At 37.9% G+C, this 12,311-nt stretch overlaps 1 protein-coding gene across 1 annotated transcript in view; it reads right to left on the bottom strand.

Moving 5' to 3' along the window:
- The window catches only part of LOC107082447 (neural-cadherin-like), a 169,694-nt gene extending 162,798 nt beyond the window's left edge, over positions 1-6,896 (bottom strand). The window contains exon 1 of the mRNA XM_015371134.1: positions 5,592-6,896. Within this exon, the coding sequence (XP_015226620.1) occupies positions 5,592-6,591 (1,000 nt within the window). The 5' untranslated portion in view covers positions 6,592-6,896. The remainder of the gene's footprint in view (positions 1-5,591) is intronic.
- Positions 6,897-12,311: the final 5,415 nt, after the last annotated feature.

Consider the following 12,311-nt stretch of genomic DNA (forward strand, 5'->3'; position numbering starts at 1 on the left):
TTTATTACTATGCATTACTTTGTGTTGATGTGTCGCATAAAATAAGAAAATACGCCAAGCTTTTGGTTCCGGTGTGATGCAAGGAATGCATTTTAAGGTAACCTATCCTTCTTGTAGTATCTCTGATAAGTGAGACAGGCTCCACAGGTCGGTCAGTGCTCAAACATGTTCAAATCCTCAGACTTATTATTAGTATACACCCTGAGTGCCGGCTTAGCGCACTCTGTTTCAGGTAAGTCCAAAAGGATTGACACCACACTGTGAATAATCCTGAAGCGCTGCTCCATCTCCCATCTACATGCAAAGTGGCAGCATATCGAACGCTCAAACTTGGCTTTTTAATCTCTATTTGAACAACACTAATCACAACTCCTCTGATGGCTCTAATCATAATGCTGCATCAACATCGAACTTATTACCACAAAAAGGCCTCACACCACTGTGATTAGCTTTTCATGCCCACATTAAACGCTTAATGAATGCTTTTGCTATACATGAGGTAAACCTGCATTCAAAATGGAAAAGCACATACAGAATGCTGAGATATTTTTTAGAAGTGAACATTAAGCTGAACGAAATGAAAAGATGAAAGATAATTACAAATGTATTGATGTAGACCCTTGATGGTGCTTGTTGTTCTGTATATTTACATTCCTTTTGTAAAATATTGTTGAATTGAAGTAAACACTTTTGCTGTTAAAATGTGCTCTAAAATGCTATTAACTTTTCTTACATATGTCAAGTAAAAAGAGCTTAATCAATTAGAACAAGAGACAGTCATACACATTATTATGATAATGGAATAAAAACTAGTAAAACATATCTATGTGGTCAGATTCTGCAAACCAAATGTGAACTATGAGCTTTCTATCCTGCTGCAGCGATTGCAGCTTTTGTTGTTTTTTTATTTATTTAATTTTTTTCCCAGTACCAGCTGATTACTCCTCCAAATAGGCTTGGCAGAATTTCTGTTGATTCCACAGATCTGACTGCAGGGTTTGCAGGGTTTCCTCACATGAACTTCTCGCTTCATGTCCCACAACATTCCTAAAGGATAAGGGTTTTTGTTTTAGAAATGTTCGCAATAACCCAGAGTTCACTGTTCAGTGATTGCTATACCGAGGGAAACCACCAAGCCAGACCACATGATCATTAGATGGGGCTGTGTGGAAGTTCAACTTTTCTTTGAAGCAATGCCTTACACAGCATTTGTGTTAAGTTTGTTTTAAGAGTATTAAACTTCCAGAAGTCTGTTAAGTAGTGATCTCTTCCTGTAACTCCTATCTGCACTCCTTATAATGCTCCAGTGCCTCTTTATGGACCCTGACATATACAAGTATTAAAGTCCAAGGAAGCCTTTTTCATGTTCTATATATTTAATTAAAGTATCATGTGTTAGACCAATACAAAAGAGCATTCCTGTACATCTACACTTTTGAGTATAGATGTAACTGATATTTGTGGCAGAAATCTGAAACATATATCAACCCAAACACTATCCTCCCTGTAAAACATAGTTGTGGAGAAATCATATTGTTATGATCCTGCAATGACCTCAGTAATGGGGATATAGATAGAGTGGGACCATAATTAATAACAAGGTGCACAACATCCATGATAATTCACTAAAGATGCTCCAACCAGCAGGCAAACAATTCTACACATGCAACCGGAACTACGATGAAAAGGCTTGCATCAAATCTGATTCCAACGTAAACTCTGCATCAAAATAAAAAAATATATATATAAATTATTCATGTTCTTGCTCCAAAATTACTGAGCTTAAACTAGCAAAGTGGGATATGCAATGAGCTATGCAGTTTTTACTAGCTATTTAGGGGAGCATGAGAATATGGTCATAGGAGACTTGTATATGCCACATGTAACATGGCGTATACCACACTCAACATGGACCCCATGAAGCAAAGGAACGAGTTGTCTCTGGAGATATAATAGAAAATTATGAACATCATCTTAAACGCAATCGCTATAAGACCATCTCCAAGAAGCTTGGTGTTCTTGTTATATCAGCTGTACATATTGTTGAGAAATTAAAAATCCATGGAACTGTAGCCAGCCTTGTTGGATATGGGCTGAGGAAGTAAATGTATGACAAATCAAGGAAATAAATAATATAAATGGATGCAAAAAAGCCAAGAAAAACTTATAAAGAGATTAAATGCGCAATTCAAGCCCAAGTATCATCAGTGTCAGATCACAATAGCCGTCATTGTTTGATTCAAAATGGACCTATTCGGAGACGACCAGAAAGCTCTCAGTGGCAAGGCATGGTTCTTGGAGCAGGATAACGACCCAAAACAGCCAAGAATGGCTATGAGGAAAACAATGGACTATTCTGAAGTGTCCTTCTATCAGCCCTGACCTAAATCCTATTGAGGAGTTGCTCAAAACACCTGCTGAGAGGAGCAGAAGTCTCATTGACAGTTACAAGAATTGTTAGATTGCAGTGGGTGCCTCAAAACATTGTGCTACAAAAAACAAGTTAATCATAATTTCTGTCCTGTTTAATTGTTTTTTTTTTTTAGTCTTTTAAAGCATGATTAAAAAGCAATATTCAACTGTTCATCTTCAAAGAATTTCTGTTCATTATTACTGTTGTCAGATTCATGTCATTGATACAAGAATTGTGTGTTTCTCTTTTATCAAATGAGAGGTACCAAGAATTCTGTCCATGTGTATATACCATATTGTTCTAGCCACTTTAATAGGAAAGACAGTAAAATATATAGAAGTCTTTGGTTTCCATGTGAGAAAATGTTTAAAAGTTTAAGGGGTCTGAAAATTCCTGTAGGGCTTTATAGAGTGAGTTATACATAGCTCAATAGAAGTTAGTAGCAAGGATGAGTGAAGATGTTGTAGGGAATGATCAGAGACTTCAAAGCAAATAATCAATGTGAAACAATAAAAGTAAAGTTATGCTATTAAAAACAGGGATCGCTTTGAGCTCCACTGACTGTTTGTCTGAACTAATCTTTCTAGCTGGTACACTGGTTAGTTTTAAAGGGGTCACAGAATGATTATAAAAGGTATTTGGTGCTGGTTCATAAGGTCTCTGAATAGGGTGTGTAACATTGGTTGGACTGAAAATGGCATATTTGCTGTTCTATGAGCCCTAATGCAAGCCTGGTTAAAAGACCTAGAATGAAACAACAGGTTTTCTTCCTTTTTAGGGTATGCTCATGAATGTTTAGATTGCTGTGCGCTGATTGGTTGGTTTACAACAAGCAAAGCTGCTGAGCAAAGACGCATCATAGCAACAAGCACTCACTCCCTGAAACATCAAATTGTTGATATGGTAGGGAGACCAGACGTCCCCTTTTTCCCAAACATGTCCTACTTTTCATACCTAAAAAAATGTCTGGGGGGGAATTTTAAAATCGTCCGGGATTTTGGTAGAATACAGTGCAACCAGGCCAGAACCAAATAAGGCACCATCCCCGAATTGACTTCAATTCGGTGCTTTGTTTGAATTTGCCTGTTTTATGGTGGAAGTTTAGAATTGTACAATTTTCAGAGAAAGGAGGTGTCAATGGGGATTTAACTTCTCTGTATGTCCATTTCACGCACTAAACTATTGTTATTCATCTATGACAATGTAAAATCAGTTTTGCAATAATTTTCCACATTTTGCTTTTGTGACTAATTTTTTCATTAGATTTCTGTGTCGTTTGTAAACTACTCTAAAATTCTATTTGTGAATGATCTTCTCTCTGTCTGCAGTTTGATTTTACCGTGGATTTGACTTGCAGCAGGTGACCGTCAGCACCACGGACAGCTCTGTGCTTCAGTTAGCTTGCTGTGGTAAAATAAGAAGATGATGTAACGCATGGGGGCTCATTAAACTGTTGCTTTTGTCCCTGCAGTCAATTCTTACATGATCACACTGTCACACTTACAGACAAAACACATATATATAAAATTCTCCCTGATGTAAAAATTTGGCTTTAATGTCTCAGATACAAAGAACACATTTCTTACAAAAGGAACTCAAAGGCTATGTCACATGGGAGATTTGATTCAACCTCTAAAAATACTAATCAAATGGCTAAAATGGGGATCTATCATTGAGACGGGTATACACAAATCCAAGATGAGACAAGCAGAAGAAAGTCCTGTCCTCCCAGTCTGCTGTCAGGATTTTCTGTGAAAAGCCATTGTCACAGGATAAAAATCATGCCAAGCCTTTGATCATGAGAGGAGAATTTTGCAGGTGAGAGAGGTAAAATGGAAGAAGGTATCTGAATATCTGTCACTCTGGTGCTGCTGAATGTTGCTACTCACCTGTTAAGTGAGACAAAGATAGACTTTTTTCCCCCTAATATTCCCTTTCTCCACAACAACACCTCAGACAACTCCCTTTGCAAGAATGCATCTCAATCAGGCATGCAATTACAATCTAGAGCATGCTGTGAAACGTACCAGCATCAGGCAATTTGAACGTGAGGCTCAGTTAAAAAGCAAATCATTTGCTCTCTTTTCATTCTTCCGTCATCCTGTTTTAAAGCCTAAAATCAAACTTTTTTTGACAGCCCCAAAACCAACCCCCACCCAAAAACAATATCAGCTGCTAGTAATTTCACTCCCCCCCCCAAGTATGTGAGATGTTTCCTGACTTTGGTAATGCTACTTCAAAATCCCTGGGCCTAGAGAGTGAATGTGAGTAGGATTAGAGGGGTAATGCCAGTTGATGAGAAGGAGAGGGTCGCACTGGTTCGCCACTCTGCAAGGATTAGCTCTGAAAACAACTTCACAGTCGAAAACTATGTCAGTCAAGGACATATAATTCAGTTAATCTAAAAGGGTCCTTTCATGAATCACCACTCTAAATCAAATAGGCTTCAGTTTTTTTAATAATTGTTTTTTGTGCATTACCAAACAAATAATAAACGTGCCATGAATGATCAATGCAGTCCTGGTATTTAGGTGGGAAACATGGAATTCCTGTGGAATTGGAATCTATGCTAAATATTTCCCACATAAAACTTAACCAAGATTATGTGAAATCATAATAATACTTCTATCAGGAGTTAAATCTGTATTTTTAGTATTTAATAGAAAATAACATGGTTTGGTTCAGTTACTGTTAAAATGTACAGACTGAATATTCCTTTATTTCTTTGTTGTTCTTAATGCAGGTTTATCACCAAGTGGGGCATTCAATTCCAAATACAGGTCCTATTTGCCTTTTTATTATTATTATTATTATTGTTTTGTGTGTCCATTGTGCTGTACCACTTTCTGTCAATCTATAAATCGCTCCTAACCTTACCCCTCACTACTCTATATAAAAACTGCTTGATAAAACCCTGGAAATCCTTTAATATTATCAATGGAACCAGCTGCTGCCTGTTAGGAGTTTAATCAGAGTTTCAAGTCTGGTAAGAGGGCCTCAAGTGATGAAAAGTTCGTTGTCCAGATGGTGGCACAGTTTAACTAAATGTGCAGCATTTCATTAAAGTAGGGCACAATCACAGCAAAGCAGATCATTGTGTAGAACATGTTGAGAAGTGGTGTTTGCGAGTTATATGGTTTAATTTGGGCTCGGATAGACTGAGGAATATTCAACACACCTCGTTTGTCTTGAATCTTAACAGTGAGCTCCAGGAAAGGCTCCGTCTCCCTATCCAGCCTCCGGGTTACTGTTATATCTCCACTGTCGCGGCCCACGGTGACTGGAGAGCTCTCTGATTCCGGATAAATGAGCTCGTAGGCGGCTGACTGAAACCTGGTGGGATTTAGACTCATTAGAACTGAGCCGACGCCGGCATCCTCAGAAACATTTAGGGAAAGCACGGTGCTGGACTCGAGGAGCGCCCTCGGTAATCGTCCTGTCCTCCCTGGTCCCACTAAATCAGCCTGGCGCGTCATCCATCGTTTTGGAGAAATGTGAATTAACACAGCTTTGCTGCTCAAAGGGGGCCAGCCGTGATCTCGCACGTAAATATATAATTGTATAGTAGAAAGCAGGCCCAAGATAGAGTCAACAAGCAAAACTTCCCCCGTCTTCGGAACAACATAGAAACTGCCATTTTTTGGTATGGAGGTATACGTCAACTCTGCGTTTTTCCCGCTGTCTTCATCGACAGCTTCCAGTCTGTAAACAACACTACGGAGCGCAGTGGTGTCATCTAAACTTATATGAACATTGTCTGTGCTCAGTAAGGTCGGTTCGTGGTCGTTGGTGTCCAACACGTCCACTTTCACCAAAGCAACCTGGAAAATGACAGATTCCGACGCGCAAGTCTGGCAACACAAATCGACGCTCAGCAGGTATTCTGAGCGCGTCTCTCTGTCTAAAACCCTGGAAGTTTTCAGCAACACATTTCCCCGCTTGTGGTGCGCAAAGACACGAAAATCCTCACTGCCATTTCCAAACAATTTAAAGTGCATCCCGGTCAGCGGGCACCATTTTTGCGCGTCGATGCGCTTCACTGGAATGCTGAGTCCGTTTACTTTCGAAGCCGCTGGCGAGTTCTCAAAAATATGTCCATGAAAGAAAGGCAGTCGACCCTGTTTTTGATATCCGGCTGCCGGCGTTAAAAGGCAACACAGCAAAACACCCCAAATCATGTTGGTGGCAAGTTTTGTATCTCCAAGCAGGGATGTGACTAGAAAATCCCGAAAATCAAAAGAAAAAAAGCTTCAGAAACGTTTCTTTCATAGTTATCCACTGTGTGATCCTTGCTGATCATCCTTCTGAACTTTAGGTCTTTTTATCCAGGGAGATCCCCGTCTTTTCTCCATGAAGAATATCTGCCTGCAGACGGACAGTCCAGTGCGCTGCAGGCAGTTTACCGCTCTGGTATACAGCGTTCAGCACCACAGCACCGGACAGCACCAACCACGGGGGCGTGTCGACGCACGGGGACGGAGCTCCTTGGTGAACCCCACCCTGTGTACTGGTCAAAGAGGGTCTCTCCCCCAATCCTCTGCACAGGACCTGATCCGCTGTACTCACGGCTTGCGTTTTTGCAGCTGCGTAGTACATAAGCTGGTTCTCAGCATAAAGAAGTGTTGATAGAGGGAAAAATCACTCATGCTTCCTATCCGCAGGAAGACTGCTGAGGTAAAGGGCTTTTTTTCCCCACGCAGCGCTGTGCACAACTATCAAAGTATCCAAACGCTGATTACACCACGTATCTATTAATCTGCATGAGTTGGGAATTACTGCGAATGAGTGAATTACTTGCGCACAACACGATTCTCCCATTGAAATCATGAGCTAAAGTTCCTTTAATAATACTAGGTTTTTGAAATAATTAAGCAACTTTAAATAATGTTTAATTTAAGCCTTACAGAAACCAGATAGCCTGCAATGTGTCCCTGTGAAAATGCAAGATTTGGGTCGTTAAAAGATGATGATTTAATGCAGCCTACGCTGAATGGCTCCATATGTCTTAGCAGTCAGAGTTGAAATTAACACAGCCACTCTGAAGGCTCCTCTTTTTTTCTTAAATTTGCAGAACCATACATTAACAGCTTAAAAAAAACAAAACAAAACAAAAACATCGAAAAATCAAGTGGTCTAATTCCCTCTAAGTACAAACCTTTAAACTATTTTTTTTCTCCCAGATGTGGATCCATCATTATTTTTGCTAAGGTTGGATGGATACTGAAAGGTTAGACCTGGTGTACTTAATGAAGCCTATAAGACAAAAGTAGCTATGTACTCTTATGTCAGTCTTCACTGGATCCCAAATGGATATTTTACACCTAGAATCTCCCTAGAACCATCCTGTATGGGTGATGGCCCCACATTTAAATATGACACCAAATAAAGCAAACCAAAGACAATAGAGCAAGGGTCTGCAACCTTTCATATCAAAGAGCCATTTTCCCTGGAGTCTGGCTAAGTAAAAGTCATTTAGAGCCAAAAACTATTGCATGACCTTTTAATATTAAACAACCTATTATTTTTGTCAAATGTCTGCCATTGGATATGCTTTGCCATCTTAAACAATGAACAGTTGATTGGATTTTTTATTAGCCTAAAAGAATGAAAAAGTAAACAATTAATAAAGATGAAGCATGAATTTTCTTCTATAGGGTATGATAATAATTAAAAAAACATAATTTCCAAGCTAATTAAAAGAAGAATAGCTCTACAAAAAAGTTTTTCTGATGCTTTTAATGTAATTCTGTTGTGAAAATTCAATGTATTTATTCTTTATGGTGTATTATTTAATTCTTTATATCTGTTTTAGCTACTATTAAGAGCCATTGTAATTGGTCTTAAGAGCCACATGTGGCTCTGGAGCCACATGTTGCAGACCCCTGCAATAGCAGATATGATTTAAAACCTTTTCCTCATTGAGCTAAGTGTGCATGACTTTCAATGTAGCGGAATTGACCCCACTTTTTACTAAAACTTGGTATCGACCAGTCAGTTAACCTGAGACAACTCTGTGATCTGTTGAACCTTCTTTTCTTTAATCCAATTTTATCTGCATGAAGCTACCACATGTTGGTTGGGCTAATGTTTTCCATGAGTTTTACTTGGATCAGTACTACAAGTCTACGAGTCCAAGTTTTGACCTATCTGTAGCCTACTGTATACCAAACCTTTACTGGTAATTAGGTTGGGACCATCTGATAACTGATGGACAACTAGTACTATTTCATAATCAACAATGTTATAATCATCCACATATGAGGTCTTTTTTCTGTTTCTTCTATTTATATTTTCATTCTATAAATGTTGGTAAGGCTGTAATTACAAATATTGTATATTAAAAACATTAACCAGGTCATTTTTTTTTAGCAAGTAGGGGAAACAGGCAATATTATATCAACTGTTTTGTGGATCAATACTTGCATAAGAGTGAGAGGTCATGCGATGCTTCTGTACTCATAAAAAAACATCCATATAAATAATTCATCAAAGCAGCTTTTAAAAGATCCCTATATCAATTCAAATAACCCTTCTTTCAATGCTCTTTAAGCCAAATCCAGTCTTTGCAGTAAACGGCTTTTTTAGGGAAAAAGTCTGGGAACTTGGAGACTGCAGATAATTCAGAGTCAGAGCTGGAGGCTGAAGCACAAAGCTTATATCGGTTGATCGTTATGCCCTTTCACATGACGCAAGATCATGCCTGAGTCAAGTGGACACAGAAGCCATCCTACACTCCTGGCTATTTTTGATAAAGAGGAGGTAGTTAAAGTCTTACCATCAAAATAATCAAACCGTTTATATGACATGGGGACTGTAGGTGAGAAATGACCTTATGCAAAATTGCTTCCATGTCAAGGAAAGGACCCCAAGTGATCCCTCTCCTACTCTGTAACTTCTTTGAACATCCAAGGCGCTTCATGAATGCAAATCAAATCTCATCTTTTATCATGTTGTCTCTCACGGTAAGATTCAGTGTGACTGCCAGCGCTGGAGCCCAAAAAATAATATTCAGTCCCTTGGCTGTGAGGGATAGCTAAGCTAAGGATTTGGTGCAGTTATCTGCTGAGATGAAACACTAGCGTAAACTATATGAAAATAACAGAGCTTTAATGAATGTTGAAAGAGAAAAAAATTATGAAAAAGACTCATCAACCCTTCTCTGACAGATAACTGTGCACTGCAGGGCATTAAAGGGAGAAAAACAGAGACACATACACCAAAGAAAGCAGCCAGTGAATATTAGAAGGCTAATTGCCAAACCTATCCCCTTCATTCACGATAGGGTAAAGAGTTTTTAAAGCCAAAGATTTAAACCTTTTAACATTTACATTGAAGAAAAAAATTAGAGATATACTCTCAAACTGGGTCCTTGGATGTAATTTTCGGTCTGTTAGACACTGGCTGTCTTAGAAAGGAGGCTACAATCATACAAAACCAATATGATGTAGTTTTTCATTTGGCTACACACTTACTGAAATCAGTTTTTTTCTTTTCTTTTTTTTTTTTTGCTGCAAAGCCAGTAACTAAAAAAAAAAAGAAAAAAAAAAATGAAAAAATTAAAATAAGACTGTTTTGCTGATGTCACTGAAATGTTGGACTGAGACAGACAGGTATATTAGAGAATGAAGGGGTGATTAGAATGGATGACTAAGCAGGTAAAGCTTTAAGGTTGGAATTTATATATTAACCTTTGGAACGAACATTCATGACAACCTTATACCTCACAATATTCTAAAAATGCCATTTCTGGCAACTCGGTGACACCCCACAGCAGTGGGAGTTATGTGGGCTGTAGCATTCTTGGCCCCTTAGGACATTTTACCTCCTTTAAACCTGAAGGCAGAACGCTGTTAAAGTGCTGGATAAATATAAAGACATCTCCCTCATGTATTAGGTACAGCAGCTAATTAGATTTGATCTATGATATGCTTAAGGCAGCTACCACCTAAGATTAGTGGTTGAAACGAAACCTTTTTTTAAAGAAAGTATTAAGTTTTAAGAAACAGCCAGGTTAGAAATTAAATTTTAAATCATCAGTTTGAATAGGAGTTTTCAGCACTGCATAAAGTGCCTTGGAAAAATATTAACTGATCTTGAACTTTTCACACTTTATCAAATTCGAAAACAAACTAAGATCTGTCTAAAGCTCCTTAAACCTGAAATATTCCACAGTTCACTTCATCATCTTCAAATGCAAACATGGCTCAGCTGCATACTATGCCTGTAAACTGAAATACCTGACAAAAAGTGTTAACAAGAAAAGAGCCAAGCCCTTTTTAAATCTTAATGATATGTAAAGGTCCAGAATTCAAATCTGAAAAAAAAAAAAAAAAAAAAAGATTAAGTTGTGCACTATAAAAATCTGGCAAAACAAAAGCTTTGCTGTAAGCAAGGACTGAGAAGTCCTGTTTGGAGTTGGTCAAAAGCGTTGCATGGAATAAGACAGACATCTGGAAGATTAAGCCCAGGTCAGATAGGACTAGAATTGAACATTTTGCCCCATTAGAAATGTGTGGTTCAAGTCCAACATTACACATCTGCAACGACACAACATCCACATTTTTTAGTGTTACAAATGGTATGGGATGTTTTTCTTCAGCTGAAACGGGGGAGATGGTCAGAGCTACTGGGAAAATAGGTAACAAAATACATGGCAGTTTTGAAAAAGACTGGGATGTAGACTTATCTTCTAATACAAGACACTAAACCTGTGCTAAAATGGACTTGTCTTTTGTAAAAGAAAAAAAAAAGTCCTAATATTTTTTTCTGCTCATTAGTATCTTAACATTAAAATGCAAATTCTCCATGCAGAGGTTGATGTTTCTGAATTAAAATCGTCAAATACGTTTGCCAAACGTTTCTGTCAGTGAGCCCCAGGGCAGCTGTGGCTACAATGTAGCTTGCCACCATCCATGTGTGTGTGTGTGGGTGAATGACTGAATGTAATGTAAAGCACTTTGATCAAGTCATCGGACTTACAAAAGCACTATACAGGCATTTACCATTTTACTAAAAATGGTCGGTTGAAGCAAAATTAGGAAATCACAGAAATTTTGTCGTGATTGACTAATGTCCTGCTCTTTTGATACGGTGTAATGATTCATTTTCCATGTCTTGCTGGAGATGCACTTTTATTTTGTTATCATTAAGGCCCGGGGTTGAACAACTTTATCATAAAAGGAGCCTTTTTGCTCCCTTACCAATTTAAAATTAAAACATAGAAAATATGAATTAACAGATTTTAATTGCATGCTGTTATTTGCAGAAATGAGTAGGGATTTTTATTTTTGCAAGAGCTGTTGTTAGGATTCTCTTTGAAATATGGTTCAGCCAGAGCATAACCTTGGATTCCCAAATAGAATTCAGCTTTCTTTCCGAGTTAATTATCCCATCAAGCCTAAGCCATTAGTTGGGCTGTCACTCCACCACCAGTTCAAGGCCATGAACTAATAGTATAAATTCAATCATGTGCTTTTTATGAAGTTCACAGGATTATGAGGGATGCTTCAGGGTGAAAGAAAGTATGCTAATAGAGTGAAAAATAGCAAAAGGTATCTTTTAGCAAAGCAGACTGACAGTTTACACAGTTCCAGATGCCTATTTTAAACTTGTGGTGTTCATAGTCAGCCTTTTATAGCAATCGGAAAATATGTCCACATTAATTATTTGAAAGTTTAAACCAAATTTAATTGAATGTATTACATTGAAAGTGAAAGGCACTATTACACAGCTCATGGATTTTGAGCTGACTGTATATGTGTAATCTCACCACCACTTTAGTTCCTAGGACCACTTTGAGTTCCCACAACACAAATATATATATATATATATATATATATATATATATATATATATATATATATATATATATATATATATATATATATATATGTAAGTA

The sequence above is a fragment of the Cyprinodon variegatus genome, unplaced genomic scaffold (genome assembly GCF_000732505.1).
Source record: "Cyprinodon variegatus isolate N-32 unplaced genomic scaffold, C_variegatus-1.0 Scaffold54, whole genome shotgun sequence".
NCBI classification, from domain to species: Eukaryota; Metazoa; Chordata; class Actinopteri; order Cyprinodontiformes; family Cyprinodontidae; genus Cyprinodon; species Cyprinodon variegatus.